We start from the raw sequence: 26,820 nt of genomic DNA, 5'->3' as shown, positions 1-26,820 counted from the left end.
ATCTTTGATAACCAGTATTCAAACTGAAGGGGAAAAGCCGGGAAATTCCCCCCTTCAGATATTTTTCCCAACTTCTGCATTCCCGTGTTCATTCCCAACAGGGGAAAGAAAATTCTCATCTCTGAATATAGGTCTATGTTTCATTAACTAGTACTACACCGCCTGAATAGCGATAATTTTTTTTTTTTTGAAATTGCATTTTCGAAGACTTAGGCCTACTTTTATTTTCTGTGCAGCGGGCAAAATAGGCCTATTTGCTCTTCTGGAGAGAATTTTCTTTAGTGAGCGTATTCTGTATGTAGTTTGTAAATAATATCACAGCAGTTTTTAAAAAAAGTTATCTTTTAATCCAAAAACAGCATAGGCCTAACTTATTAAAACCAGCCATCAGTCTAAAATGTTTTAATAAGTTAAGCCCATGCTGCTTTTGTATTAAATGATAGCCTAACTTCTTTTTAGAACCATGACAGAAATGCTATTACGTTTGTTTTCAAAAACGTTTGTTGCTATTGTCAAGTATTAGGTAGGTCATTTTATGTAGGACTATAGGCCTATAGCTACTATGTTGTTGTTGTTGTTATTGGTATTGTTATTTTTGTTATTGGCAGGCCTAGCTGTATATTTTTGTTAATATGGATTAGATTTAGAATTAATAGGCCTACTAGTTTTTAATTTGTTTTTGTGTTGGTATTGTTATTGGTAGCTATATATTTTTGTTGTTGTTGTTGTTGTTGTTGTTGTTGTTGTTGTTCTTCTTCTTCTTCTTCTTCTTCTATATATTTTTGTTAATATACCTATATTAGTTTTGAAATGAATCCTAGTTTTTAATTTTCTTCTGATGTGTCATGTGTCCAACATCATCAATAACAAACATAATATCGGTACATATCCTACATAAAAAGAGAGACAGGAATGATGGAGAACAGTGCTCACGGTGAGTAGATGAAAGTGCCATCTAGTAACAAAATCTTTTAAATCTTAGGCTACACTACTTCATTCCTTTCCCCACAGATGGCTCCCCTATTCCATCCTAAAACTCCCCTCTTCCTCCATTACATAATGCTGCTTGTGGGGGGGGGGGGGGAAACGTGAGGGAGTGGTTTACTGCTGAAGAATTACCGAAACTTATTTCAGAACTACTATATATAGAAATAGAAATATGGACCCGCGACCCGCATCCCATGCAACTACAGGGGGCTGGGTGGTAGTGGGGTTCGTATACGCAATGTTAGCTAGTAGGATCTAGTTTATCTCCTGAACAGAGAATAGCCTACACTGCACTTCATGAAATTGATCAAAATTTGAAGATATTGTTTGGGGAACGGTCAGTCTATATCAGATCATTAAAAAAAATATGCCAAATACTTTAAAAATAATTTAAGAATCTCGTCTATTTTTGTATTAGGCCTATGTTTACTGCAATATTAACAAGTTAGAGAATTTCTTGTTAAATTAACGTTCGGCCTTTCTGTAACAAACCTCAGTCTTTAAATTTAAAACGTTTAGGGTTTATAACAACCAGTTTTACAAAAGGCGAAAAATTTAACTAACTTAGTTCGGGCTCTATAGACAGGCACATATATTTTTTTGTAACTTACATTTTAGGGCCTTTACTTCAGACATTTATTCGAACTCAGTCGAACTGTTATCTAACAATTAGCCTACTTAGGCCGTGTCTCAAAGCTCAAGTCTATACTACACACTAGTGACTAGCAACTAGGTGACTTGTAAACTACACACTAGGGAACTTTGGACATGTATGCTTGAAACATGGCCTTCTTCATTGACTATTTTTCTAAAAACCATGACATGATGGTGCAGCACTGAATTAAGAAGGCAGTGTCCTAATGCAGTTTCATTACGAGTTATGTGGAAAAGATAAGGGCTTAATATATTACAGTAATGTTTAAAACATTGTGCAGAAGGTACTAACAATGTCAGTGTTCAAAGTTAACGTGTTATTCTACACTATATTTACATTATTTCACTTCCAAAGCATTTTAAAATTTCATAACCCCAATTGCTGTTGAGGTATCCATGTTTGTTTAGTGAACAAGTCAGCAATCAAGCAAGCATTTTCGTTTACTAGCTACTACGGACTTGATTGCTATGCACTATGTAGCTTTGGATCATAACTTCTGACGTCACATCCGGCTATTTAGTCAACATTCCAGTTCACTTCAGCTGAAAATGTAGCTTTGAGACACGGCCTTATTATAAGAATAGGTATGCCTAAATAAGAACATTAGGCTACTTAAGCTACGTATTTAATCTCTTGTAGACTATTAAGACAATATTTTAGGCATACAATAAATAATACAACTTTATATTGACATCAGGGCTAGGCGGAGCGACGAAGTAAAGGATAGCAATGTTTTAAACAGAGGGGGAGGGGAGAGGGCGTAACCTTTCTCGGCTGGTGTTCATCATTAATTAATTTGTACATCTAGATAACACAACTTTTAACATTAATTTGTTTTATTTCTCTCTCTTTTTCTGTTCAATTGCCGGTACTTCACGCTGTCCCATATATAATTTCTTAATTTTTTTTTGTGTTTACTTTTAAAATAGTTTAGTGTTTCGAGAGTTTCAAATATTGGTATCATAGCCCTAAAACTGAGGTTCCCAAACTTTTTGAAAGTGCGACCCACTTTTGGGTAAGCCTTTTATTTTCATAAAAGTAAGTTTCCTGTAGGCCTATATAACCGCCATCAAAACAAAAGCGAGAATAAATCTCCATGAACTTGAAAACATCACTGTGTGTGTAGCGAATACAGAGTCCACTTTTCAGAAACTACTTTCTGAAAAACGGGCACATTTATTGATTCTTTTTTATTTTATAACTATTGAAATAATTTATTTTTTTTAGGAACAGATGTATTATAGGGGCCACCCATCACACATTATACGCAAAAGGTCAACGGAAGTAATGGTTCGATGTAATGGTTCGATTAGCGTTCTTAGTATTAGATATTCGATAAGCATTAAATGGTACCAAATTAAAAATTAAATAAACAAATTTAAATAGTTTGTTACTAGATGTGATTTCAGTCAGTTTGTATTATATTTTTGGTCCAGGGAAAATAAAGTTTACTATTACTGCCGTTATGGTTACATCAGCTTCTTGTCTATGCAGATGACGTGAATATGTTAGGAGAAAATCCACAAATGATTAGGGAAAACGCGGAAATTCTACTTGAAGCAAGTAAAGAGATAGGGTTGGAAGTAATTCCCGAAAAGACTAAGTAACTTATATGATTATGTCTCGTGATCAGAATATTGTACGAAATGGAACTATAAAAGTTGGAGATTTATCCTTCGAAGAGGTGGAAAAATTCAAATATCTTGAAGCAACAGTAACAAATGTAAATGACACTCGGGAGGAAATTAAACGCAGAATAAATATGGGAAATGCCTGTTATTATTCGGTTGAGAAGCTTTTATCATCCAGTCTGCTGTCAAAAAATCTGAAAGTTAGAATTTATAAAACAGTTATATTACCGGTTGTTCTGTATGGCTGTGAAACTTGGACTCTCACTTTGAGAGAGGAACAGAGCTTGGGGGTTTTTGAGAATAAGGTTCTTAGGAAAATATTTGGGGCTAAGAGGGATGAAGTTACAGGAGAATGGAGAAAGTTACACAACGCAGAACTGCACGCATTGTATTCTTCACCTGACATAATTAGGAACATTAAATCCAGACGTTTGAGATGGGCTGGGCATGTAGCACGTATGGGCGAATCCAGAAATGCATATAGAGTGTTAGTTGGGAGGCCAGAGGGGAAAAGACTTTGGGAAGGCGTAGATGGGAAGATAACATTAAAATGGATTTGAGGGAGATGGGATATGATGGTAGAGACTGGATTAATCTTGCTCAGGATAGGGACCAATGGCGGGCTTATGTGAGGGCGGCAATGAACCTCCGGGTTCCTTAAAAGCCAGTAAGTAAGTATTACTGCCGTTAATTTCATTTTGAAGTACAAGCCAACAATAGAAGCTGGCAACATATTTTTTATCGATCGAACAGAACATATCGACAGTCACATTCATACCATTCAACCAATAAGGAGATTGGCCCCTATAATGCATCTGTTCGATTTTTTATTTTTATGTTCAACGCTCTTCATGTTTCTAAATACAAAATATGATATGTGTAGCCTATGTTAATAAGCTGTTTTTTATTTTATTTTGTACATCATTTCGCGCGTCCCTCTGCACTTTACACGGCTCCCCAGGGGGTCGCGAACCACACTTCGGGAACCACTGTCATAGTATGATAATATGATAATAATCATAATACCGGTATGTTATGCTTCATTTACAGTAAATAGCATCGAACCCGTGATGTTCATATTTATAATAACATAATTAAAACGGACTGCATAATCTGTGTTTTCAAATAAATCGCGTTGCTTTTCTCAATCAAAATGATGAATCGATAGAAGTCTAAAAATAATCAGAAAAAATATTCCATTAAGATTGCGGCGTAAATAATTTGCTGTGATTCCTAAGTAAGAGGTGTAATCTTTACCTGTAAAATAGCTAAATTGGTAACTCTGCTATGACTCACCCCAACAGAAACTTTTGGCATGTTTTGTTTCGGTTAATACTCCAAACACGAAATCGTATTGTTAAATTCATGTCCTTGAACAAATTTCACTATCTAAGACTCATTTCTGTATACATTGCGTGTTACATTTAGCTAATTTTTTATTTGCTATTTGGCAACCCTAGTTACACCAATGATGTGACGGAGGAAACAGATCATGCAAGGAGGAGGGGGTAAACTCACGTGCGTGGGGAATATTGGCAATGACTTCACAATTTATTTTGTTTGTGTTTGTGGTGTGACAGAGTCCTGAGTGGTGAGAGTATATCTATTGTAAGTGTGAATTAATATGCATTTAGAAACTAATGTGTTCTTTTTACAGATGAACATAATGCTTAATCGTTGCTATTTTAAAATTATAATACCGGTATATTTTCTGTTAGGTTAACTCATTTATATGCATGAGAATTGAGAAACTCACGCGTGTAAATGCTTTTCATACATTAACACTTATGTTCTGCAATTTTTTACTAGTTATAACTTCATTTATTAACATGCAGTTTTGGTTAGTTTGTATACAGATAAACATGTTTACTTATATGAAATATTCAGTATTTATCATTTTAAATTTAGAAGTTGGATTTGATGGTACAGTAACATGAAATTTCTATGAAGTTTCTCAATTTAATAGCTTGTAATTGTGTTTGAATAATTCTGACTAAAAGAATTACTTGATCAGTAATGAAAAGAGAGATTATGAAATAATATTGTGAAATAGGTACTGTAGAATGGGCTAACTTTTTTGCTGTTACAAACTTAAAAGATGAAACAGATTAGATTAAAACCATTACATTAAATACATGAACGATATTAAATTAATTTGCTTTTAAAAGCTTATAGTTGATTTTAAAATAGGATTTACAGTTTTATATTTGTAATATAATATAACAGCATTTTGAAAGCTACAATTTTATTTAGTAGGCTAAATTGTATGAAGTTTCCCTCTATTTTATACAAGATACCTGCAACTTTTCCCTGAGCACTACTTCTGTATTATAATATGTTTATTGCCAGTAAAATGACAGTTACAGTTAACATTAAGGTATTTATCAGTTTTTTTAGAGTAATTAACAGAAATCCACAAAATTGCACAAGCTTTAGGGGATAAACTTGACCATTGTATTTTTTTCATGTTTAAACTTCACATTGTTCTTTTTTTTTTTTTAACAGACTGCGAACTCCCTCCACCCTACAACATATTAATATTGCAGAACTCATCATTTTTATAACTTTTATATTTTAATGTTTTAATTTTAACATTTTGACATAGTGTAAGTTCATTACTTGACTGCACAAGTTTTTAATACCAGGCCATAGATGCCAATAGCTTCATATACACGTAAAAGTGTGAGATTTCAGTTATCTATGTAAATAAGTGTTTTATTTTATGTGAACCATTTAACCTCAAAGTTATGACAACTATATATTTGTAAAATGCCTGCATGTGCATTCAACTACTAGATCAAAATGTGCCTGATTAGTCTCTCACCTAATTTCAAAATTGTTTGCTTAAGGATTCACCTGAAGATGACTTTTTGTACAAGTCGAAAATATTTGTGACCTTTAAATTATAATATGATGTAACAGAATTATTTTCTGACTTCACATACTGATAAGTATTTTGACTGAAAATATAAACTATTATTGAATTATAATTCACATTGTTCGCTTTCTCAAACAAAATTTAAAGAAAGAGTAGGCCTATTTTTATGCTACAAAACAATCTACACCGAGATTTTCATGTAAATACACGTTTCAGTCTCCTTAATACCGGAAGAATGGTTTTGGCATGGTCTCTGCCCTGTGTACAGCGATTTTTTTTATAATAGGATGATCTATATGGGCTACTTGTAAAGCAGACTGTCTCTCTACAGTTTCTGGTAAAACATCTGGATGACATGAGAGAAATAAATGATACCCGTACAATCATTATTGATGGATATTGTACAGTATTATTTATGCTTTGCAGGATCCAAACTGTAAACACAGAATTGCCATAGTATTCTCTGAAACGAATTAACATGCGAAATGTTGAAAAAGAGCATTGAAACAATACTAACTTAGTACATCTTGTTCAAATTAAACTGCATAATTATTTTATAACTTAAATACCAGTAAAAGTGTAATGTATGTCTTCTGGAATTGATAAAATTATGCAGTATGAAATGCCTATAATCTACCAATAGCTAGGCTATATCCACACTATCTTGGAAGTGACCAACTTTATTTAAGATTTTTTCAATTCATTTATTAATATGTTTCCTTTATTTGGTCAAGTTTACCAGAATGAGGTATTCTTGACCATCTTAGGTTTTAATTTTGGGGAGGAGAATCTTGATGTATAAAAATTGCTACTCCATGCCATTGTGTTGTACAGATTGATACAAAGTTGCAACATACTTATATTGTTTCACTAAACGTATACTTTCTAATGATATTTAAAAAGTGGTCAGATGTATCCCATACCGTGGTAGGCCTATATAAATTAAATATAATGGAAAACACGTACTGGTAAGTGTTCAGAATTCTACTATTTAAAATTATAATATTCTCGAATTTATTTCAAAATATTGATAATTCAGTACTAAATTTTTTTTTTTATCCAATGCCACCAGGTTGTCTTTTCGACATTTCTGGTCTTCTCTCCTGGCCGTGGCTTAGTTGTAACACACTTCTGAGGTTGGGGCGACTCGAAGGCGGAGTTACATTACCCCGATGATGTGATAGGATGATTATGATGATGTGGTGCCAGGAGAGGCCTTAAATCTAAACTTAACCTAAATTCCAGACCATGGACGAACACAGGAATAATTCCCACACAATATTTTTTTTTTTTTTTTTTTTTTTTTTGCCACCAGGTTGTCTTTTCGACATTTCTGGTCTTCTCTCCTGGCCGTGGCTTAGTTGTAACCCACTTCTGAGGTTGGGGCGCCTGGAAGGCGGAGTTACAACATATATGAAATATGATTGGTTGGTTGGTTTCTAATGCCAGGCATTTGACAATAAAGTCATTTGACCTCTTGCACTCCAATATTTTTCAAAGATATTATCACGGCCAGCCACTGAAGCACAGATTTTGAGGTGTTCCGAATCCATTTCTTAAGATAATTTTATCTTAATGGTACTCATTTCATATTGGAGTGAAAATGGCAAGTTGTAGCCGATTTAAGTGAACACCATATTTTAACATTTTGGTGGCTACTTCATTCACACACAACCCCCAGAATGTCTGGTTGACGGGTCCACTAGACCTAGCTGGGAGATCTTGTTGATCACTAGCTTTCCCTCCTTAAGCCACTGAAGGACGATTTTAGTGCCACAGCAGGTCAGCACTAGGAACAGAAAAGTAGAAAGAGGAGGAAGGAAAGGGAAATGAACCCCTAGGCCTCGAATGCTCTAATGCCGTCGGGGTCGAAGAAAGTAAGAGTTCATTCAGAGGACTGGATAGGAAAGAGTAATAGAACGGAGAAAAATTCTCTTCGGCGCCGGGATCATCGTATGATGACGCAGAATATCTGCATGGAAATATCATATGTACTTCGGTGCATTATAATAATATATATGATATGCGTAAATTACTTCGTGATTTAAGACGGCGCTTATTCCGTCGGATCCCGGCCAACTAGTCACTCATTACGAGTGCACCTCAGCACATGTGTGGACTTCGGTCCTAGGTTCATAGATATCTATGACGTAGTGCAGAGGGCGGCCACTAGAGGGAACCCAAGAGTTGGAACTTAAAACTGAGACGATTCTTCCGACGCCGGGGTGGAATCCTGTGTGGCTTAGTGGATAAAGCGTCAGCACGTAGAGCTGAAAACCCGGGTTCAAATCCTGGCGCCAGAGAGAATTTTTCTCCGTTCCATTATTCTTTCATCGTATTAATTCTTTTCCTTCAATGGTTTCTTACATTCATCTGCAGATAGTCGTAAACTGTTTTGCTATTACAGTTTTTTTTCTGTTTCAGGTCAAAATGTTGTATTGTCCACCAAACACGACATTCAGTGAAGTGTGGGTCAACCATGGCACATCGCAATGTTTTATGGAGACCATCACGATGGCTGTTAGTGCTGGCTTCCTGTTGCTGTTTGGGTCAGCTCAGCTGTGGATGTACAAGAAGTATGGCACACGAGTGTCACAGCTGTCCCTCCCATATTCCAAGCTGTATTATGTCCAGCTCTTCTTCACATTCTTTCTTCCTGCTCTAGCAATTGTTAGATTGATACTTCAAGGGACAGTTTTTCACGATCGTGTCATATATGGGTACATGGTATGTATCAAAGTAGTGTGTTATCATTGCACGTTGTTATTAACCAGGGAAATTTTTTAATTTCAGTTTCCAGCAAACAATTAACTTAAGGGTATATGTACGTGAACGACTACAATTATTATCAGAAAATGCAGGCACTAAATTTCTAAAATTTTATAAGGAAATGAAGTCACAATTTGACAAAAATTATAAGGTATCACAACAAGACTTATCAGAACTTAAATATCTGATAAAAGTATAAAAAAGATTACTAATAATATTTTTAGGAATTCACTTTTTACTTTAAATTAAGTTTTCCAAAATTTGAAAATTTTCACACATAATATTTCATACCTCCACAACCATTAGAGATAGAATTCTGAAATTTTGTACACTGATTCAACATGAATTTATGCAAAAGATAGACTACAATAATGCCCATTTCTTTGAAAACAGAAAGATTAGGTCCCAAAACAGTATACGTAAATTTTAATATATTTTATTTAAGACAAATAAAAAATTAACTGTATTAAAATAAACAACTCTACATGTCTGAGAGTAGTCTACTTTTCAGAAATAAGTGTTTATTACATGCAGGAAAAATATTAAAGATGTCAGAGAGACCATAACAATGTTATGGTTACCAAATTATATTAGTGCAAAATTTCTTTGTTTTTATTTTTTATGCTCTGATAAAACTGGTTAAAAAAATTTATTAGTAATCTTTTTTATACTTTTATCAGATATTTAAGTTCTAATAAATCTTGTTGTGGCACCTTATAATTTTTGTCCAGTTGTGAGTTCATTTTCTTATAAAATTTTAGAAATTTAGAACCTGCATTTTCTGATAATATTTGTAGTCGTTCACGTACATATACCCTTAATGGTACTAGTGATAATTCTACAGAAATGCTTTACCACTCCCAGATGCTCCCTCTCCATAAGAAGCATTCGGGCAATAGGGAAGGAGGGAGTTGTAGAGTAGGGCGGGGATGCCATCTAGGGTGAAATGAAAGAACCAGAAGAGATTAGATTAAAATTTTTATTACTGGCTCAATTTATCTGTATCACTTTTCTCTTCATTTTTTGTCGTAGTTTCTGATGTTCTTTGTGTCTCAATTATATTCCTGTACTCACAACATACATTTAATTATAAATGTTTTTTTTTTATATAAATTATTACTTAGCTGAGATAAACTCGATCCATTGTCCTCAGGAACTAGAGACGGATGTGTTAACCATTCAGACATGCAATTTAAGTACTTGAGTTAGCTCGAGAGGTCCTGGACAGAGGGTGTTTGGGGACCAGAACCGAATCAGCAAGAAAGGATTTCTATTGCCAGTAGAGATAGAAGTTATTGTCGAAGGGAGTTGTGTTTAAATATAATTAACAATCGTGTTTTACATATAAAATGGTGATCCATTTGCTGATGTGAATAATATGGTGGCAATAGCACCATTCATTACTACATGTAACAGATGAATAGTTCTAGGTTATTTTGTGGCAAATATTGGGTGCTGGCAGGGGTGTACACAAGGAGGGGGTTACTAGTTTGAACCCCCCCTTCAACTTAAAAAAAAATTATATATATTTCAATATATTTATTTATTTCCATGCATTTTCCTATTAGTAAATTAAATATATATTATGTGTTCTATTCAGTGTAATAAAATTAATATATCCTGACAAATTTTCCGTTTTTTTTTTTCTGACAAAAACCAGACAACAATCTAACGTAAATTAGTTTCACGTTTCTAACTTATTTACGCCCCATTTCAAAAATTTACTTGACACAATAAATATAGCAGCATTAAAGGGGTGGAGAGTTTGAAAAGGGAAACAAAAAATTCATGAAGTAGTTCGTAATTTTTAATGAACAGTTTGTTAATTACAAAATCGCATTGGAAATGGTGTATCTCCATGCTGTGTATCACATTGATATATTAACTCGCCTCCCTTATGCTTGGCCTAGAGGCTTGATCACTGACCTTAGCTCATATTTAACTTAATCTCAAATATATAAAATTTATTATAATTCAAAATATTTGTTCAGCTCAATACATTTGACTATCATTATTTCAAAGAAATTGCTTTTATCATAAATTCAATGCAGTAATAGTAAATACATTATCTATAACATTTCTGATTGGTTATATGCTTCATGTGACCATCATTGTCAATGAGGAGTTGTTCTTATAATCAGGCCATTGTAAATCTTCCCTGTATGCAGTACATTATGCAGTGAAATGTATGTTAATGTGCATGTGTTTTCGGTGGAATAATGATTCCTAACTTAATGGTGATATTCACCTATTTTCAGATCCTGTCTGTTCTGCTCACAGTGGCCATGTTCCCATTCTCTGCCATCCTCATAATCTGGGAACGCAACTATCTCCTGCCATCGGTTCCAGCTAGAGGCCACGGTCTAATTCTCTTGCTGTTCTGGACGCTGGTTCTGATAGCGGAGAGCTTGTCTTTCATCAACCTTCGCAGAGAAGATTGGTGGTTCCATCTAACAACGTAAGTCTGACTTCGTAGAGAATTTAATTTAATGTTATTTCTAATGTGATTGAGGGTAGAACCCGATCAGTAGCGGCTCCTGCATATTTCTTAAGAGGAGGAAAGAAGTTAACAGCGCAAAATGACACCTTCTTGAGAGAAACGTGCTACAAATTAGCCTACATGTATACATGTAACACCAGGTAGTTTTAGGGTTGGCCTTCCCTTCTGTATAGCAATAATCTTTTCTTGTAAACTGAGTTTCCTAAATTGTCCAAATATCCATTTTGAATCTTGCGTACACCACTTTTAACACTTGAATATAATTAATTGATGAACTAGTGGACTTACTCGTGTTAAATATGTAATATTTGTCCAGCTTACAGCTGTTTCAGTGCTTCACGCACCATCATCAGAGCCTACTAGATTGCGGCGTCATCTCAAACTTCTCTGCCTGTTAGGAGGGTGTGTTTTATACAATAACATAAATGCGGACATGGAAATCCTACACACACAACCCAAGAACCAAAAACTCAACACACTAGAACAATACGAAATATGTTGTTGTTTTGTTGTTTTCTAATGCCAGGCGTTTGACAATAAAGTCATTTGACCTCTTGCACGCCAATATTTTTCAAAGATATTATCATGACCAGCCACTGAAGCACAGATTTTGAGGTGTTCCGAATCCATTTCTTGGTTTGAGTTGCACAATGGACAGTTAGGGGACTGATATATTCCAATATTGGCTAAACAATCATGGCCTGTTGCAAAATCTAAATGCAGCTACAGACGATTTTCGTGGTAAATCGGGAATTAACTGTGGATTTTGATGCAGAGAGTTCCATTTTTTCCCTTGGGATTACACAATACGAAATATACAAACACACTAAAACACACCCCGATCAAATCCTCAACACACAGATCAATTTCAGTACACACACACTATTCGACTCCACACTTCAACACCTTCCAACAATAAAACACACCCGCCTCACAGGCAGAGAAGTTCGAGATGACGCCGCGATCTAGTAGGCTCTGATGATGGTGCGTGAAGCACTGAAACAGCTGTAAGCCGGACAAATATTACATATTTAACACAAGTAAGTCCACTAGTTCATCAATTAATATGTCCAAATATGTTTTCACTTCCATTCATTGGTGGATAATTGTACAAATTAAAAATTACAAGGAAATTCACAAACTCGCAGCATTTTTAGCGCACACTACAGCATCACACGTGTTGGTAGAGACTAGCTACTAACATATAACCAGAACTGTTTTACGGAAGTGGGAATGAGAAATAATCTGTTAGGAAAGCGAGAACACTGCACCCACTCACATGGTCTGTGTTGCCACATATACATTTTAAAAGTTCAGTATCACATGCTTTTGAAGAATGTCAGTTCTTGTAAAATCATACTACCATTATTGCTCAAAGCTGCAGGTGGCCGATTATTTTTTGTGTTAAAAATATTGTAGTTTGGTGTACTTTCAATTTCAAATATATTTGTACAAAACTGACAACTTGGCTGTTGTCCTATCTAGTAGACAATGAATGGAAGTGAATTTTAGAGGCCAAAATGATCTACGATACTAACATAGAACTACTTACTCTTTGTTCTATAAAAATCTAACTTCAGCTGTCAGATATCCTCTAAAGTTTCAAACCATGAGTAGTAGCTTATATAAAATGCAATGAATAATATATTTTGATTTATGATTTAAAAAAAGTTTATATGGTGTCTTTCATAGCTTTGCGTTAAAACTGTTTTTATTGTGCCTTCTTCTAGATGTGTTATAGTCTGGTTGAATGCAGCATCGTTAGATGGCAGCGGTAGCGAGTTTGTTGCAAGACCAGTTGGTTTCTATTTCCCGCCCATGCGCTGATTCAGAGGAGGATCTCCTCCCTTACTGTTCATTCGCTTGCATTAAAACTCTGCTTCTTTCTCTGGCCGCTAGTGCGCTGTTGTCTATGTGTGTTAACTGCAGTAAAGGAGGAAAGGTTTTGCTTTCCTCTACACAAACAATCTCACAGTTTTCTAGCGGCACATGAGTGCGCGTCATTTAAAACTCGATCAACCGAGATTTTCTTATAGCTGTGAATTTAAAAATTATCGAATCTTCCTCGAATTTCAAGGCATATATTTCATTTGGTATTTACTTGCTTGCCTATTGCTTGGAAATGGCCGCACACACAGAACTCCCCCCCCTCCCCCCCACTTCACTTGCAGCAGAAGCCTCAGAAAGAAGCTCGCGTAGTTTGGTGCCACGAGTTTCCGAACAGGCTTTAGCAGTTATCTAGGATTGAACTTAATCTTTAGTATATCAGGTTTGAAGTGTTCAACAGAAATCATAGCAGGGAGTCAGTAGTGGAAATATTAGCTATCAGCCGCAGGTGGAGGAAATTCAGATGAGATTTGGTGAGGTTTGAATATCAGAGGTTAAATGAGATGAGGTTTCAGTATCACCAATAGAATTATCTTGCAGGCTGCGTGACAGAAGCCAGTAGAACATTTGTGGATAGTGATAGAGTGTGGATTCAATGGAGGTGGTTATTTAACTACTTTCTCCAAGTACTTGTCATACATTATTTATTAATGCAGCATTTCAAGTACATTTTCACATTCTTACCCATAAGTATGGGCAGTTAATTTTTCACACACTCACTTCTCATGCCCCCTTTGAAATTTCAAATGGCACCCTTATATTACGATATTTAAATTTGAAAAAGTATTCAGTTTTTATACATCTCATTCATTTGTTCTCACATCGTTTGTTTTTTATCGTCGCCTGGCAACCTGGATTGTTGTTATTGTCGGTTGTAGGATGAAAACAGAGATTATTTTGGTAAGTTCCTAAATTTAATTAATTTAATTTGCTAAATTAAATGTTCAAAATATGCTCCATTGTTGGCTAGATAGTAATACAGCTTATTTCGTAACTTCTCTTCATAACATTGCCATAGTATCAAAACCTTACCACTTAAATAATGTAAATCCAAACTTCCGCTTTTATTATCTTCTATCTTGTTTTAAATTTTTAAAGAATAGGTTTATGATGCATAACCATAACATTCCTTAATATTGGTTTGTGTTACTACTGTAATCATCCAGTCTGCTGTCAAAAAATCTGAAGTTAGAATTTATAAAACAATTATATTACCGGTTGTTCTTTATGGTTGTAAAACTTGGACTCTCACGTTGAGAGAGGAACATAGGTTAAGAGTGTTTGAGAATAAGGTTCTCAGGAAAATATTTGGGGCTAAGAGGGATGAAGTTACAGGAAAATGGAGAAAGTTACACAACACAGAACTGCACGCATTGTATTCTTCACCTGACATAATTAGGAACATTAAATCTAGACGTTTGAGATGGGCAGGGCATGTAGCACGTATGGGCGAATCCAGAAATGCATATAGAGTGTTAGTTGGGAGACCGGAGGGAAAAAGACCTTTAGGGAGGCCGAGACGTAGATGGAAGGATAATATTAAAATGGATTTGAGGGAGGTGGGGTATGATGATAGAGACTGGATTAATCTTGCACAGGATAGGGACCGCTGGCGGGCTTATGTGAGGGCGGCAATGAACCTTCGGGTTCCTTAAAAGCCAGTAAGTAAGTAAGTAAGTAAGTTACTACCTGCAATAACATGTAATCAACAATAGTCTTTGTAGTTTTATTGTCTTCAATGCTACCGACAATAACAACAGTTCAGATTTCCAGGTGACGATAGAATAGAAAGGATGTGAGAATAAATGAATGAGATGTATAAACAATTGAATTTCAGATTTAAGTATCATAATACAGTGGTGCCATTTTAAATTTCAGAGTGAGGATGGAGTTGAGTGAGGGGGTGAAACCTAAAATGCAACTTCCCCTTCAATATCTAAATTGACGTGTTTTTTTGTTGAAATTTAATTAAATTTAAATAAATAGTTGTTTAGACTGAGGAGTTTTGAAATGAAAGCCCTGTATATCTATCTGCTGTGAAGATCCACACAGTTTTCTTTTTAGAAACTTTTGAATATAAAAATCCATCTCCTTGAGCTGGGATCGAACCTTGGGTCCAAAGGCTAGCAAGGTAGTTACTGAACCATCAGGATCGTAGACATGATAAAGTTTATGTAATACATTTTGAAGAATGTCATATTTCTTCTAATGGTAATTGCTTGTGTATTCCAGGCTAACTGATCAAGTCGAGATGGGTGTCTTTGTGACCCGGTTTGTCTCGTGCGTCATTTTATTTGTTCTTGGTTTGCGAGCTCCAGGCATCATGACGAACAGAGACTATTTCGACCTTAATAACTCCTCAAGAGTAAACAACATACACGCAGATGTAAGTATTAACAGAACTTAAAGTACCGGTACATACTATGTAACAAATTATCATAAGATCGACTTTTTAAATCTGTAATACAATCGTTTTTATTCCAGCTGCTATGGTAGTCTAGTGGTTAGACTGCTGGACTTATAATCCTGTGAATCTGGGTTCAATTCCTGGTGTCACCTTCTTTATAACTCATGTTGGGCAAGCCCATTGTCCAGGTAATACAGAGGTTTTCTTTGGGACTTTGGTCCCCCTGTGGCATCTCAACAAATCCCCATCCCATCTCATCGCAGGTGTAGCAAAGACCAGCCTCTTATGGCGCATCTAGACAATGACTCTGTCGATAAATTGGCATACACATATGAGTGAATAATGAACAGACAAGTACCCACCTAAAAAAATGCAATTTTATTCTGCCATTAAATTAAATCAACCTATCATGGTTGTCAGCTGTATAATTTAAATTAAACAGTTAAAGTGCAGAATCCAAGGTATTGTGTATGTCATTTTTGCTCATGGAAACACGTGCAAAAAATAAAGATAAATGTTCACCACATCACCACCACTTCGTAGCATTTTAATCCAGGAAAAATACTCGTCTTTTACGAAAACACTCACCCTTCCCATTTAGTAGTAATGCCGTATTCTGTTTTTTGTCCAGAGAAAATACAAAATGACATTGCTACGAAGTGGCAATGATCTGCTGAACATTTAATAAATTTAAAAAAATCAGTACTTTCCCTAGACCATAAAACTGTACATTTTCCTGCATAAAAAAATCAGCGAATGAAAAGTGAGAATAATAATAATAATAATAATAATAATAATAATAATAATAATAACAACAACAACATAATAAAAATATTTAAATAAATAGACAAAGCCTTTTCGTTGTTGTAAGATTAATTTTAACCCCTCGAACCACAGCTATTCTGGCTGGAATTATTTGTTTTCCCTTTGAAAGTATATTTCATCACATTGTCTAGTAAGAAATGTTATATACAGGATTTAATGTAACTTTGCAGATTGAAGGGGCAACAGAATACACTAAAATAAATAATAAACCTATTAGGCATTTTGTAATTAAATGCAAGGTTAATCAGAAAATTAGACTGAAAGTCTGCATAGTTTGGCAACAGTGCATCACCATCTCATGTACGAAAGCACACATGCACTCGGTCTAAAGAGCAGAGTTCTGTCCCTTAGTCACTCCAACAGGGTTGCCAGATTTCCTAATGGCAGGAAATAACATTATGTGTTAATCTTTTTATTTAACTTGCAGGGAAACCATTCATTTTATTTAAAAACTGCAAACGGATAAATTATTTCTTATTAGTTTCTCTAATGAAAACAGTAAAAATAAGAATCGTATTGATAGTACTTATTGAGTAAAACATTGTTCACATTTTAGGGGAATATTGTCAGACTCCAAAGCAGCTATTCTATCAATCGTCTCTAAACACACACCTTCATCTCAAACAGCAGAAATAACTAAAATGCTCTCTCAATTAATATCACTCAATAAAAGAATTGTATTCCAATGGATACCATCCCATTGTGGAATCCTGGGAAACGAGAATGCGGATGCTTTAGCAAAGAAGGGCAGCACTGCTACTTACAGACCTGTTACTAAATCTACGTATTACTCTGTGAAGAGATTTATTAAATCTACATACTTAGACTTCAACAAACAAAATTTGATAACTCAATCCCAAGGGAAAAAATGGAACTCTCTGCATCAAAATCCACAGTTAATTCCCGATTTGCCACGAAAATCATCTGTAGCTGCATTTAGATTGGTAACAGGCCATAATTGTTTGGCCAAACACCTGCATAGAATTGGAATATATCAGTCCCCTAACTGCCCATTGTGCAACTCAAACCAAGAAATGGATTCGGAACACCTCAAAATTTGTGCTTCAGTGGCTGGGCATGATAATATCTTTGAAAAATATTGGAGTGCAAGAGATCAAATGACTTTATTGTCAAACGCCTGGCATTAGAAAACAACAACAACATTTTAGGGGAAAATTATTTTTTCCTAAGAAAATTATTCATTTGGAACTAAAATGATATTACAATTTTTTTTGTTGTACTCTGCCCAAGGAATAAGTTGTTAAAATCTGCATAGTTATATTATCACAGTCCAGTATATACAGTCACGAAGCTTGAGATGTGAGGGTGCTAGGAACAATAGACTGTGCAGGTACTATTTTGCATTGTCTGTAATGAGGCGATATTAGCGATCCTAGTGGTTAGCAACTATCTATGGATGCATATTTACTACATATTGAGCTTCGTGACTGTATATACTAGACTGTAATATTACTTCCACTCTGTACATGTATTAATTCATTCATTTGTTTGTTTGCATTCCAATGCAGGAAACAGATACGACGAATCAAGGATCTACATTTAGAAATGTCTGGAAAAAAATAAAGACTTTAGCTCCATTCCTCTGGCCCAAGAAAGACATCTTATTGCAGTTCAGAGTTATGTTCTGCTTCCTGCTATTGGCATTTGGCCGAGTAATAAATCTCTACGTTCCAATCTACAGCAAACATATAGGTGAGCTGATGTATTAGCAGTGAGGGAAGTGGGGAAAAAACCAGAGGCAGTATGCTACCCCAAAATTTTCCTCTGGCATACTTCGATTTAAAAAAAAAAAGACATACCCCCTCCCTTACAACTTAGACATAAATTATATATACTGTCAGTAATGTGAATCTTTGAAGCTTACGCGACCCATTACATTTCTTAATAAAATAATTTCAAGTTACTTCGGTTATTTACTAGATTATTTTACAATGTCCTTTGAGACTTATCATTTAAAATACTGTTAAAGCTTCAAAGTGCCTTACTAAATTATTAATAAAAAGTGCAACAAAAAATGACACAGTCACTAAATTGGCAACAATGGTCACCACAAGCTACAGACCACAGCCTTCTATACTTGAAATACCGGTACTACCTTTGTAAGCATTCCAGGGGTTAAGCTTATCAAATAAGCATGTCTAAATACGCACTGAATACAGTTCCAGAAGGCTGTGGCGTAGATTTATGTAGCAAACACATAGTACTCTTTGCTGTGAAGAAATGTATAAACAAATTTTTACGATCACATTTTTTCAGTGACGGTATGTCATTTTTCACTAACGGTATGTTTTCTGGCTGTAGAAACTAGTGGTGGTATTCCATACCATCGCATACCGTCTCACTCCCTCACTGTGTATTAGTAATCATTGTAACATGCTAAAATGGAATATTTTTACTCACTGTTATAAAAAGCGAGAAACTTCAATTTTCTTTTCAGTTTAAGGTACCTATTCATAGAAATGGCTGTATCTTTGGAAGTAGAAAAACAATTCTTAATTAAACGAAATGTTGGTATATTATTGTGGCAACCAAAATATTTTTGGTAGGTATGATTATTAATAATTAACTTCGGTCTTACAAAAAAAAAAAATTGAAGTGTTTCACTTTTTGTGCTACTCAATGCATTATATTGAAAATCACCTTATTTAATGTATAAAAAATTTCTGTAATTTATCTTGAGCTTTCCCCTATCAGCATCATGTCACCTGCAAGTAAAAGGGTGTTCACATTATTAAAATGTAATAAAAATAAAAATGAAATAGTTGCAGCCCTTGTATGCTTTTTTTAAAGCTAGAATTGTATGATTTGCTGTATACTAAAATAGTAATATTTCCTCTTTGCTTTGGAGGGTATTACAGACCCTCACCTGAAATTTAGTTGGAATTGTGTTGAAGTTGTAACGAGAAGGAAGTTTATTCATGTGTAATGTTTTATATTTACATTGCAGTGGGCAGTATGACATCCTCACCTAAAGTTTTGTTGGAATCGGGTGTTACTAGGATTGCCAGGTCTCCCGTATTTTACGGATTCTCTCATATTTTACCCACATTTTTGCCAGTCTTCTGTCTCACATACAAATTTGATCATTAATTTATTTATCTATTTACTTATTTGAATGATAAATATGATAGTGCTATGATGCTATAAAAGTTATTGTATTACATATTTTTAAGTGCAATCTACAATGACAAATTCTCATTAATTTTCAACCTGTTTTGTTAAGGGAAATTTCAGTTTAGCCGACCTGGATGGCTCAAGCGGTAGGGCCACGGCATGTCTCTATCGCTTGGTCCGAAAGGTTGTGGGTTCGAGTCCCGCCTTGGGCATGGGTGTTGTGTACGTACTAGTTTAAGAAAGCTGAAAAACAGAAAAAGAGGAAAGAAAAAGGTAATAGAAAGGGTCACGAAAAAAAAAAAAAAAAAAAGTTTATTGTAAAAGTTTCTGAATAAATACAAAGCAAGTGGTAAGAATTAATAGTGTTATGAGATTAATTTTAAATTACTTTTGGGCACAGTTACACTATATGATATAACATCCTCCTAAAGGTAAAACATGTCGATAATTTCTTGATGGAACGATTTTGGCAATTATATCCATATCTCCCGTATTTTCAGTTCGAAAATCTGTGCCAACAGCAGTGTTTATTTATGTGCTTCAAGTTAAAATCTCACCCAAAGTTTCTTTCATTGGGATTGGGTCCTTATTTATGTGTACTGAATTTCAAATTCTCAAAAGGAGAAGATTTATCCATGTGTTATATTTTTCGGGACAAATCATAATTTTTTCGTCCCATTCCATTATCTCAAGGCAACTCAACTTTCTCAGTGATTTTTACAGTTGGGCAGTAGGTGTAAGAGAAGGGTTGCATTTTGTTCATTGATATTTACAGTAGGTAGTGAGGGGCGAGTGACTCCAGGGTTATATTTCAGGGCTAGTACCAAGGTATTATTTTTCGAGACCTGGCAGTGCCAGGGCACTTCATGATTTTCATATTACCATCAAATTTTGCATTTATAAAAAGTCCTGTTTTATTCGTATTTTTAAAAAAAACTCATAATGAGATCTACTCCACAGACCTAACAACCACTATATCTAGATTCGAACCCATGAATTTTCGTCTGAAATTCCATAAGTATTCCTGCTGAAATGGTTATGATGATGATGATGATGATGACGACAACGACAAAGACAAATATTAATTGATGCTACCGAAATCACAGAGTCAGGGCAATTTTTATTAGAAATACACTACTGCGTGACTCGACAACTACTGTACTGTATATTGCTTTCTGTTTATATTGCAGTGGACAGTATGACAGTGCCTGCCCTGACATTTCGATGGGATTGGGTGCTTATTTATGTGGCTTTCAAATTCCTGCAAGGAGGAGGTACAGGGGGTATGGGACTGCTGAACAACTTGCGGTCATTCCTGTGGATTCGAATACAGCAGTATACCACGCGTGAAGTTGAGGTAAAATTGAGAAATGATTGATGTAGTGTAATTTAACTTTAGTTACATAGTTCCAGGAATGTATACCATAATGTACCTGAAAAAAACCGTACAAATAGAAATGAGAGGTAAATCTCTGACTGTATTATGTAATCTCTCTTTGGCAGGTGGAGTTATTTAAACACCTGCACGGACTCAGTCTGAGGTGGCATTTGAGTCGCAAGACAGGCGAAGTGCTGCGTGTCATGGACCGTGGCACGGACAGTATTAACAACCTGCTGAACTACATTCTTTTCTCCATCGTGCCTACGATAACCGACATTATTGTAGCTGTTTGTTATTTTATTTCTGCCTTTAATGGTTGGTTTGGCCTCATTGTGTTTATCACAATGTGTCTCTACATAGGTGAGAAAGCTTTGTTTGTACGTGTTAAGATTGTAGTTATTTACTATAGTTAGTTATTCCATGACATTTAAAGACTGGGGTGTAGGAAAAGTTATTGTATTCATTCATTACTATTGACTGACGTGCAAGGAATGGCTAAGTTGTTAGTAGTGATGGGCGAAGTTGTTCTTTTCCCGGAACAGTTCCGGCTGTTCCAGTCCCGGAAAAATACTATGTTCCAAATAACAGTTCCGAAATAACAGTTACAAGTAGAGATGTGTCTGAATCATTCACTGATGCGAGCTATCTCTTTGACTCTCGCTCCATTTGAGGAGTCGTACAGTACCCTCCCTCTTCCCCAAGCAGCTCGCACATACGTTATCGGCATGACGACATAGCACACGTTTCTCAATAGATGACATTCCACTGCACATTCGAATCTGTTTGGAAACTTGCTGTGTATGCGGACAGAAGCTTCGTGTTTATTAGATAAACAGCTGTTGAATACAAGGTCAGATTGCAACACTAATTGGTATATGAAGTCATGAGGACACGGTAACCAACTCAAAAATTTAACATCTCATTTAAAACGTATAGTATGTAATTTTTGTTCTCAGTGTTCCATAGTAAAAAAAGAACTAAAATTATTAATTTTTATTTTTACGTTTCTTAATGCTTAGTTATGATGATAATAATAATTACATTATAATTTGATACATAATAAAAATATATAACTACTGTATATATTTATACATTAGCAGTAGTGAAACCTGAAATTCCCACACTTAGTAAAATGTTAGAAACGCATCTGTACCAAAGTGTAATAATATAAACTTCGCATCACACCTCGCTCTCTGTCATTATTTATGATCACACTACAAGGATTTCAATTTCCATGCTTCCTCATCCATCCACGTGAGAGTTCCAAGTTCCAACTTGTTCCAAGTACAACATAAAGAACAACGAGAACAGTGTAGCCGGAGTTGTCATTGGTTCAACAGAACAGATTCCGACTGTTCTCTGTTGTCTCGGAGTCGGAACATGCCTTGCGCAACGCAGTACTGCGGGCCCGCAACAGCTGGACAAGTGAGCAGCTCGGAGTGGGAACAGTGTTATTTCGGAACAGGAGGTTCCGACCTACTGTTCATTTTTGCAACAGCTCCGAGACCGGAACAGTTCCAAAATAACTGTTGTGTTATTTTTTACCCACCTCTAGTTGTTAGTCTGCCACAGATAGCATAGGATTTCATGAGCAACAGTATTTCTAATCTCTTGTGTTTTCTTTCCCCGTTGTTGACAGAAATGTTCAAACGTTTTGTTATATTCTATACTAGGTGGGTTTCTAAAGCTTTGAATGCCGAGCAGAAGCTGGGAAGGATGAAGTGTTGTCTTGAGATTGTCTAAATCAGTGATATTAGTCTTTTGCTAGCATACTCCCAAAATATTTTTTTTTATCTTTGTACTCCCAAACTGCATTGCAATTATATAGGAAATAACAAAAGAGTACGATTGATGTACGCAAAATAAATTATTATTATTATTATTATTATTATGTTATTATTATTATTGTTATTGTTATTCATACTGTAGTTATTGTATAATAACAATAATGAATTATGTAAAAGGTTATTGAAGCAAGGAAACAAGTAGGTATAATAAAATAAATGTGTCAACATTTTTACATATGTAGTTAGTGGGATGCGTACCCCTTGAGGTAACCCACGTACTCCTGGGGGTATTCATAACATAGGTTGAATACCACTGCGGACCATATTTGGATCATCCTGGATTTTTATGTGGCCTGCCTTTGTTTTTGTAAAAATTGAATACAGTGTATTAAATTACTAGCGATTTTAGATTTTGATTCTCAATCACGACTGTTTCATTGTGTCTCAATGGTGAAACCTGGCCTGTTTGCACTAAGGATTAGTTAATTCTTTTTATTGAATAATAATAGCCATTGTTTTGTTCCATTGCAGCTGCTACAATTTTGGTAACAGAGTGGCGAACTAAATTCCAGCGGCGTATGAATCTAGCAGACAATGCCACCAGGGCCCGGTCTGTAGATTCCCTGCTTAATTTTGAAACTGTGAAGTACTATGGTGCAGAGGAGTATGAAGTTGAAAGCTATCGCCAAGCCATTCTTGATTATCAGGTATGAATATTGTATACTTTTTTTTCTCTTTGCATTAAGAGCACTACCATATTTTTCTAAATTGCACTTAATATGCTGATAATAATTAATTAATTTTTTTTAGCACGACATCTTATTATTATTTATTTATTTTTTTTTGGCACTTCCCTCACATTAAAATTCTGGCTGCATCACTGGAGTAAGGTTTATGCTATATAATAAATGGAATAAAATGTTTCACATGTGAAACAGATGTGTTGCTGGGTTCAAAATACGTGAAAAAATGTTCGTCTTTATTATTTATGATTGAAACATTTAAAGAGAATGGAGAACAGAATAGCAAAAAAAAAAGTGTTTATTGTAAGCCAAATGGAAAGTAATATAGTATGTTCATCACTCTCATGGAATATTAATTGAGAAAAATTGGTTCCAGTGCCAGGGATCGAACCTGGGACTCCCAGTTCTACACACGATCTAAACCAAGGATCAATCCACAGCACCGGATCGAATTTTTCTCTTGTGGTACTTTCCCTTAGTGGCCTTACTCCATGTTCGACATTTATATTGACACATATTAAGTCATCACTAGGGACCAATTTTTAGGTTTTAAAAAGACCATTTGACCATTTTAGGTTTTTGGAATAGGTGAAATAAGTTTTTTTAGGTTTTATGTCCTGTGAACTAGTACAAAGACACACAAGAATAGGCTTGTATAAAACCTCAGCACAGCCAGTATTAAGCTATGGTAGTGAAGCGTGGACTGTGAAGAATAAAGATGCCAGTAGAATAACAGCAAATGAGATGAGATTTATGAGAGCAACAGCTGGATATACTCGCTGGGATCATAAAAAAAATGAGGACATAATGCAAGAACTTCAAATAGAACCTATTATGCAGTTCATCAGCAAATATCAACTTCAGTGGAAGGGTCATCCCGAACGAATGAATCGATGCAGAATTCCAAAAGCACTATTTCATTACCATCCGTATGGCAAAAGATCTCTAGGCCGTCCAAAGAAGAGATGGACTGAAAATTCTAGTTTGAGACCGTAACAGGCCACTTGGCCTAATACTTGTTAGGAAGACAACGACGACGATGTCCTGTGAAAGGGGTCGCAAAAATTGCCCAGTCGTTAAAAATGTGTCCTTACAGTTATTCTTAAAAAATAAGTATATATTTATTAAGGCAACATGGACCACGAAACTGACTTTTCAAGAACCAAATTATTTATCAAAATTTACAAGATTCGAAATTTTTGCTCCTTTCCCTTTAACATTATTTTTAGTTTGAATAAATTATTGTAACTATTAACATTTTATCTAATATAATTTGCCTTGATGTAACACATAAATTTCAATTTTTATTAGATGAAAGGTACAGTACAAACCCAACTTTTGAATTCAATTTGTTGAAACTTGATCAAGAATAATTTTAAAAAGTAATACACAAACAAACAAAGCAACATTATTTATTGGTACTGTTCCTGGTTGCAATATATGACCAAATACTTTTCAAGATTCTCGACTGAGAAGTTTTTTCTTTTGTCTCTCAAATACATTTGAAGGACAAAAAGATTCTTTTGACGCACATGATGTTATAAGTGCAAATTTCATGCATTCCACTCCAGCAGGTACCCATGGTAACTGACAATTGAAACTTCACCCCTGGAGAATGGAGCATACATTTTTTTTCATTTTTTCAAACCCTGGATTTCTCTGCAATATTTTCTTCAGTTTTAATGTGATGGCTTCACTCACAGGTCCTGGTACTTGTTTTTGTAGAAGCGAGTCAATGACACCAATTGTATCTTTCTGTTGTAGTGACGAAGATTCCAAGTACTCAATATATATTGGAAGGTCACTGAAATGTGCCTTGAGGAAAGCAAGGGAGCCATAGATGTTGTCACTGCTAAGTACAGATTTTGCCTTAGGGATTGAGGCAGCCTCCTCCATGTCAAGTGTGTTCTTTTCTCTCTCTTGAAATGTATTGATATTTCTCTCAAATTAAAAAAAAATATATATACATATGACGCAGTAAATACAGGTTAACGGTTATCAGCAATGATTTAAGGGGACACGCTACTGAGATTTCTAATCTCCACAATTTTGATTGTAAGTTTTTGAAATTTTAAAATCGAATAGATGTTGATGAGTTACATGTGCTCAATTATTTTCAAAATTTTATGTTGAAAAATGTACTTGTAAAAAAATAAAATATAAAAAAGTGTTTATAATTTTAGTAAACAAATATCTGGGTCTCATATAAAGATAATTTGTTTCTTAAACTTTTAAAATGATGCTAAGACTACCTACAATGAAATGGTGCATGGGTTTGCTCCTAGTCAATACAGTTCATCAGTAAAAAAAAATTAACTTTTAACATTGAGCAAACTTGACGAAAACTCAGTAGTGTGTCCCCTTAAATTTTTTAGCTACTAAGGTCCTATTTAGATTTTTTTAGGTTCAACAGAATTCACATATACGACTCCTGTGATCATGTTTCGGAAAAGTATTAAAGACATTAGGAGTTCAGAAGCAAGGAAAAAGATAGGTGAAAACCTACAAATCCAGTTCCTAGTCATCACACAAGGAATGCATTCATTTGAGTGACTTGGTGGCTGGGACTCCACAGTATATGTGCACTGTTAGGTGAATAATCTATGTAAAGACTAATTTTTTTTTTGGTCCTACAGAATTATCTGTTATGCTACATGCTCTGCCAATCTCAAACGTCTGGATTTAATGTTTCTGTAAGAGAAGCAGAACAGGGAATACTTAATGTAAGGAGAGCACTGTTTCGGTTTGCAGGTGGAGGAGTGGAAGTCCATAGTGACACAGAACATTCTGAACACAGTGCAGAACGTGATCATTTGTGGGGGACTGCTCTCAGGCTCACTGCTGTGTGTGCACATGGTTGTTGCTCACCAGGGACTCACTGTTGGTGATTATGTGCTGTTCGCATCGTACATCACACAGCTGTATGTGCCGCTCAACTGGTTTGGCACTTACTACAGGTAACAAGGGATTAAAACACTAGTGTCGTTAGATTTCAAGTTTTATTAATGTCATTGTTTCTCATTGTACATTTTACATGTTTTGGAACAGTTAATTTATTCTATCATTTAACTGAGAAAGCAAGACAGAGATTAATAGTACATTATGCAACGAGCCTATAATGATAGTAATTAAGACGCAAGTATGGATGTTTATGAAACAAGCGCAAGCGAAATTATTCAGATGTATACATTTTATTTGTATCTGACAAATCGGAAGTGACCTTGTTCTAGGTCGT

General features: G+C 35.1%; 1 protein-coding gene across 2 annotated transcripts in view; it reads left to right on the top strand.

Annotated features, from left to right (window-relative positions):
- Hmt-1 (ABC transporter ATP-binding protein/permease Hmt-1) overlaps nucleotides 1-26,820 on the top strand; it is a 59,858-nt gene that overhangs the window by 13,631 nt on the left and 19,407 nt on the right. The window contains exons 1-9 of one of the 2 annotated variants that reach the window (XM_069812610.1): nucleotides 4,757-4,881; nucleotides 8,576-8,878; nucleotides 11,179-11,378; nucleotides 15,540-15,693; nucleotides 18,069-18,252; nucleotides 20,865-21,031; nucleotides 21,178-21,415; nucleotides 23,374-23,549; nucleotides 26,337-26,542. In XM_069812610.1, the coding sequence (XP_069668711.1) occupies nucleotides 8,582-8,878; nucleotides 11,179-11,378; nucleotides 15,540-15,693; nucleotides 18,069-18,252; nucleotides 20,865-21,031; nucleotides 21,178-21,415; nucleotides 23,374-23,549; nucleotides 26,337-26,542 (1,622 nt within the window). In that variant the 5' untranslated portion in view covers nucleotides 4,757-4,881; nucleotides 8,576-8,581. Of the gene's footprint in view, nucleotides 1-4,756; nucleotides 4,882-8,575; nucleotides 8,879-11,178; nucleotides 11,379-15,539; nucleotides 15,694-18,068; nucleotides 18,253-20,864; nucleotides 21,032-21,177; nucleotides 21,416-23,373; nucleotides 23,550-26,336; nucleotides 26,543-26,820 lie in introns of those variants that run through there. The other variant, XM_069812609.1, reaches the window with a different exon arrangement.

The sequence above is a fragment of the Periplaneta americana genome, chromosome 16 (assembly GCF_040183065.1).
Source record: "Periplaneta americana isolate PAMFEO1 chromosome 16, P.americana_PAMFEO1_priV1, whole genome shotgun sequence".
In the NCBI taxonomy this organism is placed as follows: Eukaryota; Metazoa; Arthropoda; class Insecta; order Blattodea; family Blattidae; genus Periplaneta; species Periplaneta americana.
This window is presented reverse-complemented; position numbering and strand designations above follow the sequence as displayed.